We start from the raw sequence: 26,377 nt of genomic DNA, 5'->3' as shown, positions 1-26,377 counted from the left end.
TATGTAATCTGCAAGACTCTATACCATATAAAAATACCCAGAACTGAATTTATAAGCAGTGCTTACTGCAATTCAAAGGCTAAGCTTCTTAGTATCTTAAGAAAATAGTACAATACAGTACAGTTAAAACTCATCAATACCAAATTTAGGTTTACAATCAATTACAAAACAATACAAACTTCCTTCTCCCTTTTTCCATGTATCTAACGTGTCCCTGAAAGCTGACTTTTAAACCAAACAAAACCAAAAATAAACCACTTACTATATGATTCCATTTAATAAAAGTATCCTTAATAAGTAAATCTGCAAGTCCAGAAAGTACGTTAGTTGTCGCCTAAGGCTGGAAGGGATGAGGGGTTAGGGGATAAAGGCTAAGGATTTGGGAGACTTCTTTTTGAGGAGATAGAAATGTCCTAAATGTAACTACGGTAATAGTCATACAACTGAATATATCAAAAAGAGAAAATAATACAATAGCCATTAAGTGCACATAATTAGAACGGATACGTCCTTTGATACCCCTCATCATTAGATTCCACAGCTTCTTAATGTGAATGAAATCCAGATGGGTTTTAGGAAGCTGGTACATGTTGTGTAACTAGATGCAAAATTATGAGTGTGTTTGCATGTGGGCTTGTGGGGGGGAGAGTGGTAAGAAGGTCCACAAGCTTCTACTGGATTATCAGAGTAAGTGGCTCAAACAGATCGTAAAACTAAGTGAAAATGAAAGGGAAATAAGAATTACCAGTCTTTCTGGAAATCCATCATGCATAAGCATCTTAAAGAAAGCGGACATTATACAATGGAAGGTAAGAAAAACAGTAACTGCCAAGACAATTTACCACTGAGAGTGACTCTCTTATAAACTAGGGAAAGGAAAAAGACCCATTTTTAGTTATGATCAAAAAAATAACAAACAAAATTGAAAATATCAAATAATGTGTTCTACAGTGAGCCTGCCCACAAACAGGTATTTATTAAGACATTCAACTTTTTGCACAGAAAATTTTCAAATACCTGAGTTACAGGTACTGTCAAAGACTTTTTGTAGAAGAGTCTTTGGGATGCGGCCAGTTCTTCGGACAGAATTATCCAGTCTCATTAGAGCCCAGTCAAACTGACTGGCAGTCCTTCTATGAGAAGAAGCAGGCTCCTCTTGAAGATAATTCTTTTTCTCAACAGCAATGGCATATCGCCTGGCTTGGTTCAGTAGCCCTCTATAAAATGAAACACAATTGGCAATTAACTAAGACAATTCCTCATATAAGAGAACTTATATTTGTTCTCTTCTTGAGCAAAATTTATACAAAGTTTATTGGTTACCAAATACCTAATTTGGCAGGTAAATATCAAATTAAATACTCCTAAATATCGAATACCTAAATTCTGGTGCAAAAGCAAAAATGCTCAGAATGTAAGAAAGAAGTTTTGCCTTTTGCTTCAAATAAAATCACATGTACACACAAGTATGCAAAGTAAATCCCTTAAATAATTGATTTGGTCTTGAAAACCTTCTGCACGGAATCATTTCAAACTAAGACAATAATATGGTATGCTTTAAGTGTTTGTTTTTTTTTTTAATTTCCCTTAAGCAAAACCAGGTTAATGAAAGAAAATGAGGCAGTTTATGCTACAAAGCTCTTCTCATCTCTACAAATGAGACAAGAGATCTAAAATATATATATAATTCTGATAACTGCTTTCAAATGTTTTCTAGGTATAATCTCATTATGAATTTAATAAAAGACCAATGTCCAGGTTCAAATTATGCAGGGTTTTTTTAAAAGAATCATTCAGGACAAAAGAATTTCCAATCTGTCTAAATAAATTTGAAACATTTTATAGTAACAATGTTTCAGTTCCTAATTCATATCTGCTTTTCATCTGTCAAACTGCTAATTACATACTTTTCTACTTATTTTAACAACTACAATCATAAAAAATAAAACTGGTTATCTAGGGGCAGTGGGTGGCTCAGTCGGTTAAGCATCTGCCTTCAGCTCAGGTCGTGGGATTGAGCCCTACATCAGGCTCCTTGCTCAGTGGGGTGCTCAGTGGGGAGCCTTCTTCTCCCTCTGCCTGAGGCTCCCCCTGCTTGTGCTCTGTGTCAAATAAATAAATTCAATCTTTAAAAGGATTTCTGGTATTAAACATTAATTTCCAGAAAGTAAAAAAAGGGTCTGTCTATTGGGTAACGTCAGACTAGTACATGTGTGTTTATAAAGAGCAAAAACCTTTAAACCATTCAGTATTTTAATACAGAGTTTAACACGTAAGCCAAATGCTTTAAAACAATGAAAGCAGAGGTATTCCACACTATAGAAATACAGGCTGTACCTGATTTACAAATATCAAACTTAAAAATAATCCTTATGTGTGAGGATAACCCTGTCATAAATCTTTGAATCAAATTTACATTTACTCTGTATTCCAACACCACTTTCTAACACAAATTTTCTGGGGTTTTCTTGGGTTTTGTTTTGTTTAAAGACGTTATTTTCGTGAGAGCGAGCATGAGCATACACATGAGCAGGGGGTGGGAAGATGGGTGGGTGGGGTTGCAGAGGGAGAAGCAGGCTTCCAGCTGAGCAGGGAGCCTGATGCAGGCCTTGATGCCAGGACCCTGGGATCATGACCCTGAGCCCAAGGCAGATGCTTAACCAACCACCTGAGCCACCCAGGCACCCTATCACAAAATTTCTAATGTGCAAAGATTTACACATTTATCCCAAAATACCTTAAACTTTCCAAGAGCAGCCAATAAATATAACTAAGTAATATATACAAAGCACATATTAACGAAGTATGATGTAAAAATACTTACTAATCCAGGGATGCCTTTAGGATGATAACCCCATTTTTCTTGTATATGCACATCTTTACCACAAGTACCAAAAAAATATTTACAAAGTAGTGAGTTTAAAAATAAAACTGTTAGGATGCCTGGGTGGCTCAGTCAGTTAAGCTTCAGGCTCCTGCTCAGATCAAGATCCTGGGGTCCTGAGATGGAGACATCCTCCATCCTTAAACCCCTCCCCCCAATCAGGGCTCCCTGCCGGTGGACAATCTGCTTCTACCCTCTCCCTCTGCTCCTCCCCTCCTCCCCCACCCTGCTAGTGCTTTCTCTCTCTCTCAAATAAAAAAAGAAAAAAACTTTCCAAAAATAAATAAATAGGGATGGCTAGGTAGCTCAGTAGATTAAGAGGCTGCCTTTGGCTCAGGTCATGATCCCAAGGTCCTGGGATGGAGACCAACGTCTGGGCTCCATGCTCAACGTGAAGCCTGCTTCTCCCTCTGAAGCCTGCTTCTCCCTCTGCCTGCAGCTTCCCCTGCTTGTGTTCTCTTTCTCTCTGACAAATAAATAAATAAAATCTTAAATAAATAAGTAAAACTGTTGGTTTCTTAGCCTGTTATTAACCAGGAAAACCAGTCACAAATTGAATAACTGAGTATGTGATGCTACAATAAAGAAAGCTATACCAAAAGTTTCACCACAAGATTATGTAAATCACAAAGGCAGTAACTTGATGCTAGACCAGAAACTCTACCACCATGATCTGGGACAAATCACAAGCACTCTGGCCTTCAAGGATTCTATCTATGTAAACAAACTGGAAAACAATGGAAAAAATCAGGACACTAAGACAAAGTCTTCTTACTTTTACAAACCTAATGTTCAGTACATTATAGATGGCTAATTGATTAGTTTGTTAAAATAAGCTGAGTTAATTAAATGTTAACCACCTACAAACTACAGAAATATATACCACTCCTAAATATTTATCCTCTATTTTCAAAGGTTTTCTCTGGCCATGAACCTATATCTACTGGATCAGTTTTTACTGAACTATACCCTTGTTAGGCAAACACAAAATAACATTATCTTAAATCATCCAGAATATATGAAGTTCAGGTGAGTGTGCAATCAATAATATTGTTCTGGGACGCCTGGGTGGCTCAGTTGGTTAAGCAGCTGCCTTCAGCTCAGGTCATGATCCCAGCGCCCTGGGATCGAGTCCCGGGCTCCTTGCTCAGCAGGGAGCCTGCTTCTCCCTCTGCCTCTGCCTGCCATTCTGTCTGCCTGTGCTCGCTCTCTCCCCCTCTCTCTCTCTGATAAATAAATAAAATCTTTAAAAAAAAAAAATTGTTCAACAACGAAAACTGATTAATATGTAAATTTCAGAACTGCAGGAGTGCCGGGCTGGCTCAGTTGGTGGTAAATGCAACTTGTCATCTCGGGGTTGTGAGTTCAAGCTCCATGTTGGGTGTAGAGATCACTTCAAAATAAAAAATGTTTAAAAAAGAGAAAGAAATTTCAAAGTTGTAGTGAAATATATTTGCCAAGTTTTTTTTTTAACACAACTCAAATCTTGTAAGCTGTGAAAAAGTGCAAAAGTAAAACTTTTGCTAAAATTCAGTTTTCGGGGCACCTGGGTGGCTCAGTGGGTTAAAGCCTCTGCCTTCAGCTCAGGTCATGATCTCAGGGTCCTGGGATGGAGCCCTGCATCCAGCTCTCTGCTCGGCAGGGACCCTGCTTCTCCCCACCCCCCCCCCGCCGTACCCCTCCCCCGTCTCTCTGCCTACTTGTGATCTCTGTCAAATAAATAAATAAAAATCTTTCTAAAATAAAAATAAAATAAAGTACAGTTTTAAAATGTAAGATCTAACAAATACAAAATTTAGACAGAAGCCAGGTTAATAAACCAGAACATTATTCTCAACATTTTTTTTTTAATTTTTTTTTTTAATTTTATTTTTTATAAACATATATTTTTATCCCCAGGGGTACAGGTCTGTGAATCACCAGGTTTACACACTTCACAGCACTCACCAAAGCACATACCCTCCCCAATGTCCATAATCCCACCCCCTTCTCCCAAACCCCCTCCCCCCAGCAACCCTCAGTTTGTTTTGTGAGATTAAGAGTCACTTATGGTTTGTCTCCCTCCCAATCCCATCTTGTTTCATTTATTCTTCTTCTACCCACTTAAGCCTCCATGTTGCAACACCACTTCCTCATATCAGGGAGATCATATGATAGTTGTCTTTCTATGCTTGACTTATTTCGCTAAGCATGATACGCTCTAGTTCCATCCATGTTGTTGCAAATGGCAAGATTTCATTTCTTTTGATGGCTGCATAGTATTCCATTGTGTATATATACCACATCTTCTTGATCCATTCATCTGTTGATGGACATCTAGGTTCTTTCCATAGTTTGGCTATTGTGGACATTGCTGCTATAAACATTCGGGTGCATGTGCCCCTTTGGATCGCTACATTTGTATCTTTAGGGTAAATGCCAAATAGTGCAATTGCTGGGTCATAGGGCAGTTCTATTTTCAGCATTTTGAGGAACCTCCATGCTGTTTTCCAGAGTGGCTGCACCAGCTTGCATTCCCACCAACAGTGTAGGAGGGTTCCCCTTTCTCCGCATCCTCGCCAGCATCTGTCATTTCCTGACTTGTTGATTTTAGCCATTCTGACTGGTGTGAGGTGATATCTCATTGTGGTTTTGATTTGTATTTCCCTGATGCCGAGTGATATGGAGCACTTTTTCATGTGTCTGTTCGCCATCTGGATGTCTTCTTTGCAGAAATGTCTGTTCATGTCCTCTGCCCATTTCTTGATTGGATTATTTGTTCTTTGGGTGTTGAGTTTGCTAAGTTCTTTATAGATTCTGGACACTAGTCCTTTATCTGATATGTCCTTTGCAAATATCTTCTCCCATTCTGTCAGTTGTCTTTTGATTTTGTTAACTGTTTCCTTTGCTGTGCAAAAGCTTTTGATCTTGATGAAATCCCAGTAGTTCATTTTTTCCCTTGCTTCCCTTGCCTTTTGCGTTGTTCCTAGGAAGATGTTGCTGCGGCAGAGGTCGAAGAGGTTGCTGCCCGTGTTTTCCTCAAGGATTTTGATGGATTCCTTTCGTACATTGAGGTCGTCATCCATTTTGAGTCTATTTTTGTGTGTGGTGTAAGGAACTGGTCAAATTTCATTTTTCTGCATGTGGCTGTCCAATTTTCCCAGCACCATTTATTGAAAAGGCTGTCTTTTTTCCATTGGACATTCTTTCCTGCTTTGTCGAAGATTAGTTGACCATAGATTTGAGGGTCTATTTCTGGGCTCTCTATTCTGTTCCATTGATCTATGTGTCTGTTTTTGTGCCAGTACCATGCTGTCTTGATGATGACAGCTTTATAATAGAGCCTGAAGTCCGGAATTGTGATGCCACCAACGTTGGCTTTCTTTTTCAATATCCCTTTGGCTATTCGAGGTCTTTTCTGGTTCCATATAAATTTTAGCATTATTTGTTCCATTTCTTTGAAAAAGATGGATGGTACTTTGATAGGAATTGCATTAAATGTGTAGATTGCTTTAGGTAGCATAGACATTTTCACAATATTTATTCTTCCAATCCAGGAGCATGGAACATTTTTCCATTTCTTTGTGTCTTCCTCAATTTCTTTCATGAGTACTTTGTAGTTTTCTGAGTATAGATTCTGTGTCTCTTTGGTTAGGTTTATTCCTAGGTATCTTATGGTTTTGGATGCAATTGTAAATGGGATTGACTCCTTAATATCTCTTTCTTCTGTCTTGCTGTTGGTGTAGAGAAATGCAACTGATTTCTGTGCATTGATTTTATATCCTGACACTTTACTGAATTCCTGTATAAGTTCTAGCAGTTTTGGAGTGGAGTCTTTTGGGTTTTCCACATATAGTATCATATCATCTGCGAAGAGTGATAATTTGACTTCTTCTTTGACGATTTGGATGCCTTTAATTTCCTTTTGTTGTCTGATTGCTGAGGCTAGGACCTCTAGTACGATGTTGAATAGCAGTGGTGATAATGGACATCCCTGCCGTGTTCCTGACCTTAGCGGAAAAGCTTTCAGTTTTTCTCCATTGAGAATGATATTTGCGGTGGGTTTTTCATAGATGGCTTTGATGATATTGAGGTATGTGCCCTCTATCCCTACACTTTGAAGAGTTTTGATCAGGAAGGGATGTTGTACTTTGTCAAATGCTTTTTCAGCATCTATTGAGAGTATCATATGGTTCTTGTTCTTTCTTTTATTGATGTGTTGTATCACATTGACTGATTTGCGGATGTTGAACCAACCTTGCAGCCCTGGAATAAATCCCACTTGGTCGTGGTGAATAATCTTTTTAATGTACTGTTGAATCCTATTGGCTAGTATTTTGTTGAGTATTTTTGCATCTGTGTTCATCAAGGATATCGGTCTATAGCTCTCTTTTTTGGTGGGATCCTTGTCTGGTTTTGGGATCAAGGTGATGCTGGCCTCATAAAATGAGTTTGGAAGTTTTCCTTCCATTTCTATTTTTTGGAACAGTTTCAGGAGAATAGGAATTAGTTCTTCTTTAAATGTTTGGTAGAATTCCCCCGGGAAGCCATCTGGCCCTGGGCTTTTGTTTGTTTGGAGATTTTTAATGACTGTTTCAATCTCCTTACTGGTTATGGGTCTGTTCAGGCTTTCTATTTCTTCCTGGTTCATTTGTGGTAGTTTATATGTTTCTAGGAATGCATCCATTTCTTCCAGATTGTCAAATTTATTGCCGTAGAGTTGCTCATAGTATGTTCTTATAATAGTTTGTATTTCTTTGGTGTTAGTTGTGATCTCTCCTCTTTCATTCATGATTTTATTTATTTGGGTCCTTTCTCTTTTCTTTTTGATAAGTCGGGCCAGGGGTTTATCAATTTTATTAATTCTTTCAAAGAACCAGCTCCTAGTTTCATTGATTTGTTCTATTGTTTTTTTGGTTTCTATTTCATTGATTTCTGCTCTGATCTTTATGATTTCTCTTCTCCTGCTGGGCTTAGGGTTTCTTTCTTGTTCTTTCTCCAGCTCCTTTAGGTGTAGGGTTAGGTTGTGTACCTGAGACCTTTCTTGTTTCTTGAGAAAGGCTTGTACCGCTATATATTTTCCTCTCAGGACTGCCTTTGTTGTGTCCCACAGATTTTGAACCGTTGTATTTTCATTATCATTTGTTTCCATGATTTTTTTCAATTCTTCTTTAATTTCCCGGTTGACCCATTCCTTCTTTAGAAGGATACTGTTTAGTCTCCATGTATTTGGGTTCTTTCCAAACTTCCTTTTGTGGTTGAGTTCTAGCTTTAGAGCATTGTGGTCTGAAAATATGCAGGGAATGATCCCAATCTTTTGATACCGGTTGAGTCCTGATTTAGGACCCAGGATGTGATCTATTCTGGAGAATGTTCCATGTGCACTAGAGAAGAATGTGTATTCTGTTGCTTTGGGATGAAATATTCTGAATATATCTGTGATGTCCATCTGGTCCAGTGTGTCATTTAAGGCCTTTATTTCCTTGCTGATCTTTTGCTTGGATGACCTGTCCATTTCAGTGAGGGGAGTGTTAAAGTCCCCTACTATTATTGTATTATTGTTGATGTGTTTCTTTGATTTTGTTATTAATTGGTTTATATAGTTGGCTGCTCCCACATTGGGGGCATAGATATTTAAAATTGTTAAATCTTCTTGTTGGACAGACCCTTTGAGTATGACATAGTGTCCTTCCTCTTCTCTTATTATAGTCTTTGGCTTAAAATCTAATTGATCTGATATAAGGATTGCCACTCCTGCTTTCTTCTGATGTCCATTAGCATGGTAAATTCTTTACCACCCCCTCACTTTAAATCTGGAGGTGTCTTCGGGCTTAAAATGTGTTTCTTGGAGGCAACATATAGATGGGTTTTGTTTTTTTAATCCATTCTGATACCCTGTGTCTTTTGACAGGGGCATTTAGCCCATTAACATTCAGGGTAACTATTGAGAGATATGAATTTAGTGCCATTGTATTGCCTGTTAGGTGACTGTTACTGTATATGGTCTCTGTTCCTTTCTGATCTACCGCTTGTAGGCTCTCTCTTTGCTTAGAGGACCCCTTTCAATATTTTCTGTAGAGCTGGTTTGGTATTTGCAAATTCTTTCAGTTGTTGTTTGTCCTGGAAGCTTTTAAACTCTCCTTCTATTTTCAATGATAGCCTAGCTGGATATAGTATTCTTGGCTGCATGTTTTTCTCGTTTAGTGCTCTGAAAATATCATGCCAGCTCTTTCTGGCCTGCCAGGTCTCTGTGGATAAGTCAGCTGCCAATCTAATATTTTTGCCATTGTATGTTACAGACTTCTTTTCCCGGGCTGCTTTCAGGATTTTCTCTTTGTCATTGAGACTTGTAAATTTTACTATTAGGTGACGGGGTGTGGGCCTATTCTTATTGATTTTGAGGGGCGTTCTCTGAACCTCCTGAATTTTGATGCTCATTCCCTTTGCCATATTGGGGAAATTCTCCCCAATAATTCTCTCCAGTATACCTTCTGCTCCCCTCTCACTTTCTTCTTCTTCTGGAATCCCAATTATTCTAATGTTGTTTCGTCTTATGGTGTCACTTATCTCTCGAATTCTCCCCTCGTGGTCCAGTAGCTGTTTGTCCCTCTTTTGCTCAGCTTCTTTATTCTCTGTCATTTGGTCTTCTATATCACTAATTCTTTCTTCTGCCTCATTTATCCTAGCAGTTAGAGCCTCCATTTTTGATTGCACCTCATTAATAGCTTTTTTGATTTCACCTTGGTTAGATTTTAGTTCTTTTATTTCTCCAGAAAGGGCTTTTATATCTCTCGAGAGGGTTTCTCTAATATCTTCCATGCCTTTTTCGAGCCCGGCTAGGACCTTGAGAATTGTCATTCTGAACTCTAGATCTGACATATTACCGATGTCTGTATTGATTAGGTCCCTAGCCTTCGGTACTGCCTCTTGTTCTTTTTTTTGTGTTGAATTTTTACGTCTTGTCATTTTGTCCAGATAAGAGTAAATGAAGGGGCAAGTAAAATACTAAAAGGGTGGCAACAACCCCAGGAAAATATGCTTTAACCAAATTAGAAGAGATCCAAAATCGTGAGTGGGGAGAAAGGGGATAAAAAGAGGTTCAAAAAGGAAGAAAGAAAAAAAAACAAAAAGAAAGGAAAAAAAAAAGAAAAGAAAAGAATTTTTAAAAAAAGAAAACACCTAAGAAAAATGTAAAAAAGAAAAAATATATATATTAGATAAACTAGTAAAAAATCGTTAAAAAAGAAAAAGGTAACAGTTAAAAAAAATTTTACCCGAAGGCGAAAAAAAAAAAAATGAAAAAGAAAAAATTAAATTAACTGCAAGACTAAAAAAAATCACAGGAAAAAAGCCATGAGTTCCGTGCTTGGCTTTCTCCTCCTCTGGAATTCTGCTGCTCTCCTTGGTATTGAAACTGCACTCCTTGGTAGGTGAACTTGGTCTCCGCTGGATTTCTTGTTGATCTTCTGGGGGAGGGGCCTGTTGTAGTGATTCTCAAGTGTCTTTGCCCCAGGCGGAATTACACCGCCCTTACCCAGGGCCGGGGTGAGTAATCCGCTCAGGTTTGCTTTCAGGAGCTTTTGTTCCCTGAGCGCTTTCCGTAGAGTTCCAGAGGACGGGAATACAAATGGCGGCCTCCTGGTCTCCGGCCCGGAGGAGCTGAGAGCCCAGGGCCGCACTCCTCAGTGCGCGCTCAGAGAACCGCGCCCAGTTACTCCCGTCTGCCTGACCTCCGGCCGCGCTCCGAGCTTACTGAGCCTGCGACCGGTTCAAGGTAACACCGAGCTGTGAGCTTACTGTCGGCTCTGTCTCTGTAGCCAGCTTTCCCGTTCCTATACCCGCAAGCTCTGCGACAATCAGACACCCCCGATCCTTCTGTGACCCTGCGGGACCTGAGGCCACGCTGACCCCGCGTGGGCTTCGCCCCGGTTTAGCCTCTGGAGCGATGTCCCTCAGCGGAACAGACTTTTAAAAGTCCTGATTTTGTGCGCGGTTGCTCCGCCGCTTGCCGGGAGCCGGCCCCTCCCCCCGGGGGTCTATCTTCCCGTCGCTTTGGATTCATTTCTCCGCCGGTCCTACCTTTCAGAAAGTGGTTGTTTTTCTGTTTCCAGAATTGCTGTTCTTCTTCTCTTCGATCTGCCAATGGATTTTCAGGTGTTTGCAATCTTTAGATAAGCTATCTAGCTGATCTCTGGCTAGCTGAAGCAGTCTCAGCTTGCTACTTCTCCGCCATCTTGACTCCTCCCCCTATTCTCAACATTTTAAAGCTAATTTTTCCTCACAAACAGATCTTTAATGAGGCCAAGTCTCCTTCGCACAAGTATACTTGACTTTAATTAGATATGCTGAACTATGAATCCACCATAGAATGAATGACGGTGAAGGGTTACATACTTAACTAAAGGATGCTTCACTCTTCAAAAGGAAGTCTCCAGTGCTTCCCTACATGGCAGTGCTTTCTACATTGATTATTTGGCCCAAAATTTATTTTTAAATTCCACAGAAACACACCCAGTAGGAAATTAGGAACTCCATGCCTGGAACAGTACGTATGTTATGACAGAAGTAAAGAAGAAGTCCAGGGGTGAAAGTACATCCGTGTAGTGTAGCACCTACCTATCAGACTTGCACAAGCCAAATTCTGATGACCAAAACTGGTGTAACCATGTAAGGGAAAATTATTATTATTATTATTTTTAAGATTTTTATTTATTTATTTGACAGAGATCACAAGTAGGCAGAGAGGCAGGCAGAGAGAAAGAGAGGGAAGCAGGCTCCCCACTGAGCAGAGAGCCCCATGCGGGACTCTTAATCCCAGGACCCTGAGATCATGACCTGAGCCGAAGGCAGCGGCTTAACCCACTGAGCCACCCAGGCGCCTCATGTAAGGGAAAATTATTAACTTTTCATCAATGTGTCATAAATTGCTCCTTTGCATTTCTTTTTTTTTTTTTAAGATTTTATTTATTTATTAGAGAGAGAGCAAGCACAAGCAGGGGGTGCTGCAAGCAGAGGGAGAGGGAGAAGCAGGCTCCCCACAGAGCAGCGAGAGCCTTATTTGGGACGATCCTAGGACCCCGGGATCATGATCCGAGCAGAAGACAGTCGCTTAACCACCTGAGCCACCCAGAGGCCCTCCTTTGCATTTCTGAGTTAAACATCTTAGGTTCCCTCCAGAGACTCTGGCAATCACCACTGTATTCAGATAACCCTTTAACTTTCTCTGGCAAAATCTGGCATTGTTATTCTCAGTGTTGTTGTTGTTTTAGTGCTGGTGGCAATTATTTTAACTCTTCAGTACAAAAAAAATAATGATTTTATGTTTGAATGTCCTTATTTCAAAAAGGCATGCAGTGCAGATTATTTTAAGCAAGCTTCCATGGGACTCCTCTCTTAAGTCTGTACTTTTTTCCAATATTTTACCTTTTCAAGGCATTTTTGGGTTTACAGAAAAACTGTGCAGTGAGTACAGTTCCTGTATATGCTCTTCCCCCTCCACCCAGTTTCCCCTATTTATATCTTGTATTACTGTGGTACATGTGTTATAAATAATAAACCAATCATGATACATTACAGCCCGTAGTTTACAAGAGGGTTCACTCTGTGTATGTACATACCTATGGGTTTTGACAAATGTATGACAAGCATTACAGTAGTCACTGAATTGTTTCACTGCCTTAAAATTGCCCTGTGCTCCACCTATTCTTCCCCTCCCCCATTCTCCTAAACCCCTACAACCACACTTCTCCTTCTCTATAGTTTTGCCTTTTCCATAAATCCCAGGACTCCAGGATCATGACCTGAGCTGAAGGCAGAAGCTTAACCCACTGAGCCACCCACGCACCCCACTCATTCTTTTTTAGCTTCAAATGTGCACCAAACTAATTACACGTGTTCTCAAACTCTCCCTCCCAAGTTAACTCCGTTGCTCTTATGAGTCACTCTAGCATCTAACACTTTGGAGCTCCCAGAATTTAAAAAAAAAAAAAAAAAGGGGAGGGATACAGATATGTGATAGAGTGATAGAGTAGGTATAACCAGTAACTGACGTTTATCAAGCATTTAATGATGCATGCTAGGTAACAAAACTTATTACCATAATCCTCATTTTATTGATAAGAAAACTGAAACAACTTGCCCAAAGTCACAATAAAAGGTACTTAATGACAGGATCCAAGTCCCAGATCTGTATTTAGGTAATCTCTCTGAAATGAGTTCAACATGGCAGAAAGGCATCAAGGAAACGAACATGGCTACAATAGGGGGTTCACACTAGAAGTAATGAAAATTAAAACTGGACTGTGAGGGTGAGACTAGAGGATGGAAAGCCTCCAATGGCTGAAAAGAAAGGCATTTAGATTTTATAACATGTCCAAAAATACAAGACTGATGTCCATAAAGCTGCTCTCCCCACTTATTTTGCTGTACTGTTCTGTAGACAATGGAGATCTCAAACTTATTTCATGGGCTCACACATCTCTCATTTTACCTATTCCGCTTGAGTTTCCCTTAGCCTGTTGGTATGTATGATTACATGGACTGATTTTCAAATGTTGAGTCAGCTTTGCACACGTGGAATAAACCCAACTTAGTCACAGTATGTAATTCTTCTTAAAAAGTTGCATACAGATACTGATTCCAGTTAAGTTTTAACATGTTAAAAACTCAAAAATATAATGCCTCCTTTTATTTATTTAAAGTATGCTCCATGCCCCATGTGGGACTTTAACTCACAACCATGAAATCAAGAGTTGTATGCTCTACCAACTAAGCCAGGCAGGTGCCGAATAATGCCTTTTATTTATTTTTAAAGATTTATTTATTTGAAAGAGAGACAGAGAGAGAATATACACATGCATGTGGGATTGGAGGGAAGTCAGAGGGAAAGGGAAAGAATCTTAAGCAGATTCCCCATAGAGCATGTCTCAGTGCTCAATCCTAAAATCCTGGGACCATGACCTGAGCCAAAATTAAGAGTCAGACGATTAACCAACTGAGATGCCCAAGGTTAAGGTCAGGAATACATCTTAATTAAACCTGGACTGGGAAGGTGAGACTAAAGAATGGAAAGCCTCCACCAATTTTTTAGCTGAGCATTAAAAGCAGCAGCCATGCACAACAGAGAAGTACTCCAAGCAAGCCAGACAGTCAGCAGGCCAAGCAAGTGAGCAACACAGATGGGATGAGGTTGAAGAGGAAGACTGGGCTAGTGAGTGGGCTAGATCATGAAAACCTGTGACAATAGATGGTCTGGATTTTATTTTCAGTACAGATTTTATTTCAATTACAGAAATTGATGGTTTCTAAGCAGGGGATGTGGCGTGATCTATTTCCATTTTAGAAAGATTAGTCTAGCTGGGGAATGAAGAATAAATTAGAAGGTAGCAACAATTAAGAGAGAGATGCCATTTAGAAAACTATTGCAGTAGTCCAAGTAAAAAGCTGAGGGAAGTCTATACCAGAGTGGGTGTGGAAATGGGAAAGAAACACCTATCACCAAAGTTCCCTGACCATTTAACTGCAAATTCCAAGCAACAAGTCTCACCAATGCAATTTGTTCATTCTCACTTCCTTAAATATGATGAAGAAAATTTCATGTAAAAGTGCCTTAGAGGCTTACTTAATCCCCTTATACATCCTACCCCATTATGAACCATTTTCATGAACACTTAACAAGCACAATCTTAAGAGACAAAAATAGGGGCTCCTGGGTGGCTCAGTGGGTTGGGCCGCTGCCTTCGGCTCAGGTCATGCTCAGGGTCCTGGGATTTAGTCCCGCGTGGGGCTCTCTGCTCAGTAGGGAGCCTGCTTCCCTCTCTCTCTCTCTGCCTGCCTCTCCGTCTACTTGTGATCTCTCTCTGTCAAATAAATAAATAAAATCTTTAAAAAAAAAAAAAAGAGAGAGAGACGAAAATAGAAGGCTCCATGGCACTGCAGAAACACAGGAGCTCTGAGCTTTACGAGCACAAGACTGAGTCCTATAGACCAGCCTGACTTCAGGCTGTGCCATTTTATAAGATGGGTGGCCAAATTACTGCAACTCTAAGCCTGTAAAATCCGCAAGTTAACAGTATTTACCTCACGAGGCTATCACAAAGATTAACTGAGATACTGCAGTGTTTCCAAAAATATCACCCTTCTGCTAGGCAAGATGGTTTTAGGTAGTATTTAAACAAAAAATTTTCATTTCAGTCGTTTTATCTATTTTAATTAATATTTAAAAGTAAGTATCACATCAAGCTCTTTATTTTACTAATATTTTTGCTTAAGATAAAATTAAGTTATAATAACATCAGTTTAAACCTAAAACCAATGTTAAGAAGAACGTTAAATACAAGTAACAGTGTCAGTAGTACTTAGATCGGACCAAAAAATCTGAAGGCAGTACATAATCGCCGGAAGGTTGAGCAAAACTGAGAAAAGTATACATAGAGGACCCTGCAAAGTCAGCATAATAAATATTAACTGCACACTTCCCAGAGCACCTTCTTTTAAAAGTGTAATAGCAGAAAACACACTTATTTTTAAAGACCTAGTCAAATCTAAACTATGCCTATTTAACAACTATGTGACTCTGGTAAAAGTATTTGTTCTTTTTTTTTTTTTTTTTTTAAGATTTTTTTTTTGTTTATTTATTTGACAGAGAGAGAGGAGAGGGATGACAAGTAGGCAGAGAGGCAGGCAGAGAGACAGAGGGGGAAGCAGGCTCCCTGCTTCCGAGCAGAGAGCCTGATGCGGAACTTGATCCCAGGACCCTGAGATCATGACCTGATCCGAAGGCAGAGGCTTAACCCACTGAGCCACTCAGGCGCCCCGTATTTGGTCTTTCTAATCATTAGTTACTTCCTCTGAAGAAAAGTACCTACCTTGCAAAGATCATATAAGGAAAAAATATATAAAATTCCTAACAAACAGGGCTCAAAAATAGCTTTTATTATAGAACAGACTTGGTAAGTGTCTGCTGAGTGACCTTTGAAGAAAATATTTTGTAAAGCTATCTCAATGACCTTTCTCATGCAACTATTTCACAAGACTTCAATTCTCCAAAAAGTCTTGTCCAGTTAAGCTGTCCCCTAAACAGACCAAAAATTTTAGACTAGAAAAGCCACTTACAACTCTTCCACACTTAAAAGTCTCCTGGCTTGAAACACCAATTCCTTTCCACCTATCCAGACATCCCCTCCCTCTCAAGGTCTTCCAGTCCAAAAGTATGTCTCCTTTGTCTCAGCTATGACAGGAAGTGATGAACAGTTACACATGTTGGGACCTATGATGTGACATGAACAAGACACTCTTTAGGCTCTATAAAGTGAGACAGGGATAGACAAGATTTACTCTCAAGATTCCTTCCAGAGTTTACATTCTCAGATCTTATGTGCTTAGTTATCTGTGATAGTCTTTAATTTCTAAATCTATAATGTATCATATCACCTTTTTAAAAAATGTCTTTATGTCCATAAGCAATCCCCTCAACACCTAAAGCACAATATTACTCAAAACACTTCAAAACTGGGCATCAGTGTCTACAGTTAAATCCCCAACTGGAGATCCCAGATAAATTACTTGACTCTTCTAAGCTTGTTCCCTAATTTGTAATATGAACCCATAGAAGATGAAATACATGTGTGATGTATTCATATAAACAACTTGAAAATGGAAAAGATCTAATCCGAAGGTACTACTATTTATCCTCATCTCCAAATCCAACCTGCCAACATGCTGACCAATCTCCTGTTCACTCCCTCTCAAGAAGAAAAGGAAGTGGTTTGTTTTTATTTTTGCTTCAGTTCTGCACCATCTAGCTGAAGTCCTATGAGCCCTGATCTGTGGATCAATGTTGCTCCTACTGGTCTTTCCATCCCCAGCCTCTATCTCTCCTGAGTCTATATAAACTTTGTCAATACCTGTACCTCTCAAAACCCTCCAATGGCTCCCAATCATCAAATAACCAGCTTCTAATCAACCTTAATAGCTAGAAGGAATCAACGGGCCTTGGTAATATCAACTTCCATGACACCTAACCCCACGTAGCCACACAGGATGGAAGTATGGTCTCCAAGTCCCTCCATGCTCTCCTCCCCTAGAGCACTCTGACTACTTATTACCATGTGTCCTCTTAAACTCAATTGAGCCCCTACCACAAACAAATGTGACTGCTCTTTTCTCTGAAAAACCACAGTATTACGCTCTTCTTTTATGGACAACATATAGGAGTGGGACATGTGCCTATCACAACCCTCTGTAACTGATAAATTTATAAACACAAAGAAACCAGAGGCTGAATCATAACCCAGACAGATTCTTAATATTTGCTGAGAAAATCTTTTTCTCATTAAGAAATAAACAAGGGAAAGTTTTCTTTCCTTCCAACCTTAGAAGTCACATCATTCTGTCATAGGGCAGTATGTGCTCTTCACCCTTAAGCCAATCATCAATCTAGATCCACTTCCAAACAGATTTAATTCAAAGCTTATCTTTCTTCTGAAGCACAAGTCTGCAAACTCACAACAAAGTATAAGCAGCTTCTGATTCAGAAGTATGAGAAAAATTTAAAAAAAGTCTGGGGGAAAGCAATAGTATTTGCCCCTCAAACTTCCCACAGAAAATAAGGGAAGAGCTGGTTTTTAAGAAAAATTTGTTTAAAAAAAAGAAAAAAGTACTGACATAGGAATGAGAAGCAAGACTGAAGAATACAGAAGTATATACCTTCTGGCACTTCAAGTCTGAAAACAAATTAATAAAAGTAATTATTTTTTTTAAGATTTTTTATTATTCATTTGACAGAGAGAGATCACAAGTAGGCAGAGAGACAGGCAGAGAGAGAGAGAGAGAGAGAGGAGGAAGCAGGCCCCCCGCTGAGCAGAGAGCCCGATGCGGGACTCGATCCCAGAACCCTGGGATCATGACCCGAGCCGAAGGCAGCAGCCCAACCCACTGAGCCACCCAGGCGCCCAATAAAATTAATTATTAATAAATTAATAATTCTAGAATTTGACTCAATAATCCTCATCTGTCTTTCATAAGACATACTTAGAAAGCAAGATCGGCATGAATTTGTGGACGTTCACTGCACTACAGGCATGGATTAAATATCCCTTCAAATGTCTTTGCATGTCACAATATTCCTTCCTCAATGCCTAAGATTTTCAGTGATTTACTCAAAAAATATTTGATACCTATTATGTGCCACAAAGTCAGACACCAGGGGAGGGAAAAAGACAAAATCACTGCCTTCAAGGAACTTACAGCCAGGTCTGGAGGGCTGTTTGGTACATATAATAATGCTTAATGATTCAGGATCTAAGGGAAACACAAAACAGCAGAGGTCAAATGGGAGAAGCAATCAAGATTTAACAGAGAAAAGGAACACCTGAGTAGGGGAAAGGGGCGACACATCCCAAGAGTAAACACCACATTCAAAGGCAAAGAGATGTGCAACATGGACCCACAGAGCTCTGGACCAATAGTACCTTTACCATCTGGGGCTTGTTAGGAATGCAGAATCTCAGTTCCCCTGTCTAGACCTACAAAATCAGAATCTCCATTTTCATGACATCCCCAAGGAATTCTTCCCCCACCTCCCCCAAGGAATTCTTATGCTCATTAAAAAGCCCTGCTGTAGAGGACTCAGAAGTAGTAGTTTGGTATAGCTAGAATACAGAACACCATGGAAAGGAACCCTAAGAAGTGAGGCTCCGAGGCGCCTGCGTAGCTCAAGTCATGATTCCAGAGCCCTGGGCTCAATCACCACATCCGGTTCCCTGCTCAGCATAAAGCCGGTTTCTCCCTCTCCCACATATACATATACATATATATGTACACACGCATATACATATGTCAATGGCTGTCTCTGGGTGACAGAATTAAGGGTATCTTTTTTTGTTTCATTTATTTATTTAATATTTTATTTTTAAATAATCTCTGCACCCAACATGGGGCTCAAACTTAAAATTCCAAGACCAAGAGCCTCACACTCCACCAACTGAGCCAGCAAGGCACCTAAGGGTGATTCTTAATTTATTACTATTCTCTCTGTATTTTGCAATTGCTCTCCAAGGAACATGAGTTTTATAATTTAAAAATATAAAACAGAAGCACCTGAGTGGCTCGGTTGGTTAAGCGTCCAACTCTTGATCTCAGTTCAGGTGGCGCTCTCATGGTCACTAATTCAAGTCCTATGTCGGGCACCACGCTGGGTGTGAAACGTACTTATTAAGTAAATAATATAAAATAAAAATATTAATAAATAAAAAATTAATAAATAAAACAGTGTGACTGCAGTAGGTGGAAGAGTAAATATAAAGTGAGGAAATAAGGGAGACAGAAACAGGGACAGGGGGAGGGAAACTGACTCAGAGATGAGTCCAGAGTCCTAGGAAAGGGTTTGTTTTTTTCAGACGGGAAAGATCTTGGCATGCTTGCAGGCTGTGGGACAGGAGACTATATAAAAGGACTGTTAAGAGTACGAGAGAAAGAGGGAATACTCTTCTCATTGCTTGTTATGAGCTGAGCATAGTGGTGAGCAAGATAACGTTCTGCTCTTATGTAATTCACTTTTTCTACTGAGAAAACAAACAAAAAGCAGATTAATATTAGACAAGTCAAACACAGCATGATAAAACTAAAATAGGGTAGTTTTTACATTGAGTGCGGAGATAAACCTCTGAAGAAACAGCATTTAAGCTGAATCCTAAAGGACAAGAAACCATCTTTGCAAAGGAGAGAGAAAGGCCTTGTTATCTCTTGCTTTACAAATCATGAAACTGAGGATCAAAGAACTTAGGTAAGATTATACAGCAAGTAAATGGAATCCAGGTCTGATGAACACTCAGGCCAATACCCTTTCTACGAGATTCTGTTCTACTGTTTTCCTCAAACACAACAGGAACGATGAGAGATACCATCCACCCTCCTCTGGCCTCACAGGGATAGTTAAGAACTAAAAAATAAGAGTAACTGACACAACTTTCTCCAAATAAAGTCTTTGAAAGAAGAGAAATGCTTTCTGAGAATGCAGAGGCATGGTTCCTGAAGGTTAACTGTTCAGACCTAAAAACAAAATCCAGGAAGGCGGTAAGTTACAAGTAGGCTACATTCCAAAGATCTATAACTGCGTGGTTAAGAAGTCATAAAACTTTTCCTCCATATAATTTTATGCAGAGAATAGGTTTCCAGGCTGCTCCACAAAGATCCATGTAATCATGGTTATTACTATTATTATAACTAATAAAGCACTTACTAGGTACCAGGCCTTATGCTAGGTGTTTTTTATAGATAATCTCATGCAGTACTACCAACGATATTACCACTCCATCTAACTAAGTAAATTGAGGCCTAGAAATGTTAACTTGTCCAACGGCAAATCCTTAGCTCTTAGTCCTAAATTGTCTCCCAAAGTACCTTTATTTATTAACAGTATTTCAAAATCAGTTTTTCTCCAATACTAAAACCTCAGTGCCCATCTCCCTTTCTCAGATGGTCAGAATACTACTCCAGTACTTTTTCACCAGACTTCCTTATCCCCTCTCCAAGTCTATGCCAGACCTACTTCCTGATAAACCTCAATCCATGAAGCATTTATTCATGCGCGTAACACCACTAAGCCCTTGGCATCCTTTTATCCCCACGAAGTGCCCGCACATGTTCCCTTATTCACTCACTGACACTAACATAGCCCTACTGTGACAATTCCCAACCCATACCACACCCCTGTAAATATCGAGGAAAACTCCACTCCAGAAAATGTAGGCAAAAGCCCAAGCTGATCACAATTAAACGTCCCTATCTAAACTATCCCTTGTTCACCCCAAATTCCCAACCTATCCCTTCCACCCCCCAAATATAAACTTATCGAAATCTAAGTTTTAGCTCGTTACTGATCACCGATAATGTTCGCACGTGGGCCAGCATCCAAGCCCGTGAATCCTAAGGAGAAGAGTAACATCCGATCCCAGCAGCAGCCTTCAAAGCCCCCCGCCCCTCACCCCCCCTTAACAGGTCGCCGGTAGCCCGAGGACAGGAAAACGCAGTCCCAAGCGAGAGCTAAATCCATGCCGGAAGCAAACCCAGCACACGGCCGTGACCTTCTCAAGTCGACTGACCCTGTCACCCGAAACCCCCGCTGGGAAGCGGGGTCCAAGACCCCGGGACGTTTGGCCTTAGGGCGAGCAAGAGGGCACAGAGAAAGACAGGCAGGCCCGGCCCCCGCCAGCACCATGACCCCGGGGGACGCCCGCGCTGCAGACAGGCAGCGGGTAGCGCGTGGGCACTCACCCTGCAAGGGGCCCGCCGCGGCCGGCGGGCAGACAAGGGACAGCGTGCGGCCGGCTCAGGCCTCCTGCGAGGAGGCGCAGGGAGAGCGGGAGGCGCGGGGCTGCCCCGGCTCGGAGGAGCCAGCGAGCTGGTCTCAGCAGGGCTGCCATGGCTCGGCCGTCCCCACCGCAGGATGCACGCTGGGCGAGAAGGACAGGGGGAGCACGTGACCGCGGGGTCGCCCGGCGCGGGAGAGACCAAAGGCCGGACGCGCCAGACGTAGGGGGAGCCGCGCGTTGTTTTACGCTTAGAAGATAGACAAATAGATTTCTCCAAGGACATATGAGCCCCGTGTGATATGTTATTAACAACGTATCGTGCCTGATTATCTGAGCGGGATCCTCTTTTCATTTTCTAACCTTTCTCTCAGCATGTTCAATGCCTCCACCCTTTCACTTTCCAGTTGGTAGAGTCAGCAGAGGTCGACTCCTCCCAGGTTAGCGCAGGGGCTTGCGGGGGGCCAACTAGCAAGGACACCCGGGAACTCGCGAGAAGAGCCGACTATGAAGGTCCCAGCGTGTGGGACAGTTCGCGGGCGTGCGCGGTTTTTGTTGCCCGCTCAGCGCCGAAGTTGCCGAGCGGATGGCAACGTCCTGATCGGAAAGCTCTGAGAGGTGTGGGACTGAAAAACGTTGAGGACCTTTGCACTGTGCCAAAGTTAAATAGGATGTGATTTGTGTTCCTGTGGGGCTTGAACATAGTGTGAAAATACATGGGTCCAAGCCTAATTCAGTAAGCAGCGCCTCGCCTTATTTCAGAGGTGGGTGCTAACCAGGGTCGTCTGGTTTTAAAGGTGGAACTGAATTCATTATCTTCCCCAACTCCCACCCCGCTTCTTCGTTCGATAAACGCACCAGTCACCGAGGTGAGATAACGATAAGGATAAGAGTCTGAAGCCAAATCTGGGAGAAAACCGGAAGCCCTTGCCTTCACAGGGTTTGCAGTCTGGGCTTCCACTCCCTTTTCTTTCTTTCTTTCTTTTTTTTTTTTTTTAAGATTATTTATTTATTTGAAAGACAGATCACAAGCAGGCAGAGAGGCAGGCAGAGAGAGAGAGAGGAGGAAGCAGGCTCCCCGTTCAGCAGAGAGCCCGACGCGGGGCTCGATCCCAGAACCTCGGGATCATGCCCTGAGCCGAAGGTAGAGGCTTTAACCCACTGAGCCAAGCACACAGAATCTTCAGAATCTGGCCCCCAGTTACTTCAGATGTGGGCGGGCCCTCTCTTCTCTCCCTGACTTCATTCTTCCTCTAATCCACAAGGTCCTCCTCCCAGTTCTTTGAAGGGGCCGAACCCCACCTTCAATCTCTTTATCGTGACTTATTTTACATGACAGTTCTCCTTTTTTTTTTTTTTTTAAGATTTTTATTTATTTATTTGACAGAGATCACAGGTAGGCAGAGAGGCAGGCAGAGTCAGAGAGAGGGGGAAGCAGGCTCCCTGCTGAGCAGAGAGGTGGATGCGGGGCTTGATACCAGGGCCCTGGGATCATGACCTGAGCCTAAGGCAGAGGCTTTAACCCGCTGAGCCACCCAGGTGCCCCAGGACAGTTCTTATTCGTCTTCCCAAACTAAACTTTGGAGCCCTTAATGAAGAGTCCAGACTCGGCCTGTTTTGTTCTCTTCTGGATTCCCATCTCAAACAGTGCCTGGCATTGAACAGGTGTTCAATAAATCAGCGCCGAGTGAGTGAATTAATAAATTATACTACTAATGCCTAGTAGTATAACTCAGTATAAATCATTTAACCTTTTTTTGGATCTCATTTTCCTCATCGCTCGAAGGAGAGAGAAACTAGATAATCTCAAAATGCTCATTTACTCAGTAAATATTTAATGCAACCTACTGTGTGCTCAGCACTGTGTAGGTGCTTCAGCTACAAGAAAAGGTCACAGTCCCTGCTGTCAAGGAGCTGGATATTGAGTGGATAAACAGCCATATGGGGAATTACCATGGAGGGCTTCCAGGGAAAACTTCTGAGTGTTCACCGGGCAATGGGTAGGATACAGCTGGGTGAAAAGGGAGTGGAAGGGGCGCCTGGGTGGGGAGCCTGCTTCTCTCTCTCTCCCTTCTTGTGCTCTCTGTCAAAAAAATAAATAAATCTTAAAAAAAAAAGAAAAAAGACTGCAGTAAGTTTAAGAATACATGAAGGAAAGCAAAGTAGATACAGGGAGTATAGACAAACATTTTGTACAATATACTATGAAGGAGGGACCAAAGAGGGGTGGTATCTTGAAGGGGTGTGAAGTCAAGGGAGGCTAATTATTTTTTAAGGTGGAAAAAATAATAACATGTTTGATGTTGATGTAAATCATCTTTATGTAACTATTTAAGTTAATTTAAATTAAACTTCAAGAAAGAGTTTCTCAGTGATTAAGTACTCTCACATTAAGTACTCTCACATTTCAAGTACTCAGTAGCCACAAGTGGCTGGTAGCTACCAGATTGAACAGCATGGGCATAGAAAATTGTAGAAAATTTTGTTGCATAGGGCTGCAGTAGGGAGTGAAAATTTGATAATGCATGAGAGAGAGAATGAGTAACACTGAAGAGGCAAGAGGGAATAGGATCCAGTAAAAAGTGAAGGGGTTGAGTTTAGATAAGAATCTAGACTGTTCAGCCACCTACACAGAAGCAAAGATAAGGCAATGGTTGCAGATGCAACAAGGCTGATAGAACTAGTGGTGAGAATGAGTGGATGTTCTCCTAATTGTTTCTAGCCCCGAGACCCTTTATCCCTAACATTCTTTATGTTGCTGTACCAGGCTTCCTCTTTAAGTATGAAACAACTACTGATGAAATTTGTCTAGGCATTCATCCATTTATTCACTCATAAATGCATTCACTATTGAACACCTAAAATCTGCCAGGCAGCAAGTTAAGTGCTAGAAATACTATGACGAGCAAAAGCAGGAGTGGTCCTTATAGTTAGGGAGCTTGTATCCCAGAGGACAAGGCAGATATTAATCAAATAATAATATTAAATAAGTTACACACTGAAACAGGTTCTGAAGAGATGTGTTTCCATGAGAGAGTATACCTCACCTGGGAATCAGAAAGATCCAGAGAAAGGATCATTAGGCTGTGGTCTGAAGAATGAATCGTTAATACCTGCAAAGTGCATGCACACAGGTGTGTGTCTGTGTGTTTTGTGCATGTGTATAAGAGGGAAAGAGTGGTGTTTGATTGTTTTTCAGTTTAGACTTCCCAAATCCTCCCATTTCTTTAGATTACAGAAGCTGTGGCAAAGTGGAAGAGAAGTCCAAGTTGATCATCCTGTTTCTCCCTTAGCTTATTCTGAACTATAAAGTGGATTCAAAGGTTGGTTAAAAAATTTGGAGTCCCAGGGCGCCTGGGTGGCTCAGTGGGTTAGGCCACTGCCTTCGGCTCGGGTCATGATCTCGGGGGTCCTGGGATCGAGTCCCGCATCAGGCTCTCTGGGAGCCTGTTTCCCTCTCTCTCTCTCTCTGCCTGCCTCTCTGTGTACTGTGATCTCTCTCTGTCAAATAAATAAATAAAATCTTAAAAAAAAAAAATTTGGAGTCCCATAGCCTCTGAATAGAATCTTATTAGGAAGGACAGCTTAGATGCTAGACTTTGCAAAAGTACTTAACTACTTGATTTCCTTATTTGTAACGCTGGTAATACCCTTCCTCCCAGGATATTTTGGGAATGTTAGATAAAATAAGTAAAGTTCTTATAAGTACCAGGCACATAAGAAACTCTGAAAAATGATGTAGCTACCATTATTGTTGTTGCTGCTTTTCGTGAGCTGGTCTAAACCTCATGAATTTGTGTTCTTCTTTAGTCTCTCCTTGGAGTCTGATAATTTTTTGACACTGCCTAATAACCTAAAGCTAGTGTCTCAGACTTCCAACTCAGTTTATTCATTTGTTAAGTGCTTAGTGTAAGCAAAACACAGAGCAAGTTACATCTCAGGGCAAAGTAGTTACACCTGATACACTTAATGAGCTTGATATATACAGCAGTACAAAACGTATATTGCATCCAGAGAACAGTTACCAAAGGCATTGTGATGAGTGGAACAAAGAAGAGGCAAACCAGGTGACAGCTGGGCCGGAGAACAGAAAAAGGTTCCATGACCCTTCAGCCCTTGGAGGCTGGGGAAGACATGAAATAGTAGGCATGGTGGCGAGGGGAATTTTGGGCAGAGGGAACAAGAAGAGCAAAGATACAGGGCAGTCCTTCCTATACAGATATCCTTCCGTAAATTGCAGAATGTGTTTTTGGACTGAAATCTGCCCAGAGCCTATGGAGTGGAGGAGAAGATCACTAAACAAGTGACTTTCACGCTTCTGTGACTGACCAGTGATAAGAAAATACATAATAGATGACAGATACATGTGTATAAAAAGAAATGTCATAAAACAGTAATGAGGCTTACATGTGATGCCCATGGATATTCAGTAATCTGTTCTTCTGTTTCACTTTTTTTTTTAATGCTGCAATTGAGGGGCACCTGGGTGGCTCAGTCATTGAGCATCTGCCTTTGGCTCCGGTCGTGATCCCCAGGTCCTGGGATTGATCCCTATGTGGAGCTCCTTGCTTCTCCCTTTCCCTCGGCCCCTCCACCTGCTCATGCTCTCTTATGCACAGTCTCTCTCTCTCTCTCTCTCTCTCTCTCATTAATAGAATCTTTATAAACTGTTGTTTGATCCTGATTTGAACAAACTGTTTGTAAGAAAACATTTTTTAGACACCTGAGATGTATTGTCCAATACAAGGAATTATGGCTCACTTTTTTAGGTATGACATGGGCTGGGTGGTGATCCAAGAAAATATGTGACAATATCTTGATAATAATGGGATATGGGTGATTTTACCATTCTCTCTACTTTTCTATGTATATGAATGTTCATAAGGAAAAAGCTGAAGTGCTGACTGTATTTTGATTTCACAATACTCATTAATGTAGCGTGACTAGAAGTTTGAAAAGCACTGTACTCAATCATGTCAATGTAAATGCAAAGTAAACAGCACCCAGCAGGCAAGTGTACCTGTGAGAGCTGGAGACCTGTTCATAGGAGCAACAGGGTTGACTGACTTCTTCGCAACTAGTTGTTCAAACATCAAAACTTGCTGTTGTGCCTAAATCATTTTTTAAAATTTTCTTTAAAGATTTTATTTATTTATTTGAGGGGGGGGGGACAGTAGGGTGTGGGGCAGGCAGAGGGAAAGGAAGA

The 26,377-nt window shown here is 41.0% G+C and overlaps 1 protein-coding gene across 1 annotated transcript in view; it reads right to left on the bottom strand.

The window, feature by feature from the left end:
* The window catches only part of LRPPRC (leucine rich pentatricopeptide repeat containing), a 110,749-nt gene extending 89,412 nt beyond the window's left edge, over nt 1-21,337 (bottom strand). The window contains exons 1-2 of the mRNA XM_045077743.1: nt 21,137-21,337; nt 1,018-1,217 (exon numbers count right to left, since the gene is read on the bottom strand). Coding sequence (XP_044933678.1) covers nt 1,018-1,217; nt 21,137-21,285 — 349 coding nt within the window. The 5' untranslated portion in view covers nt 21,286-21,337. The remainder of the gene's footprint in view (nt 1-1,017; nt 1,218-21,136) is intronic.
* Nucleotides 21,338-26,377: the final 5,040 nt, after the last annotated feature.

This window comes from Mustela putorius, unplaced genomic scaffold (genome assembly GCF_011764305.1).
Source record: "Mustela putorius furo isolate JIRA1106 unplaced genomic scaffold, ASM1176430v1.1 tig00000224_pilon_pilon_pilon, whole genome shotgun sequence".
NCBI classification, from domain to species: domain Eukaryota; kingdom Metazoa; phylum Chordata; class Mammalia; order Carnivora; family Mustelidae; genus Mustela; species Mustela putorius.
The sequence above is the reverse complement of the archived record's forward strand: the minus strand, read 5'-3'. Positions and strand labels throughout refer to the sequence as shown.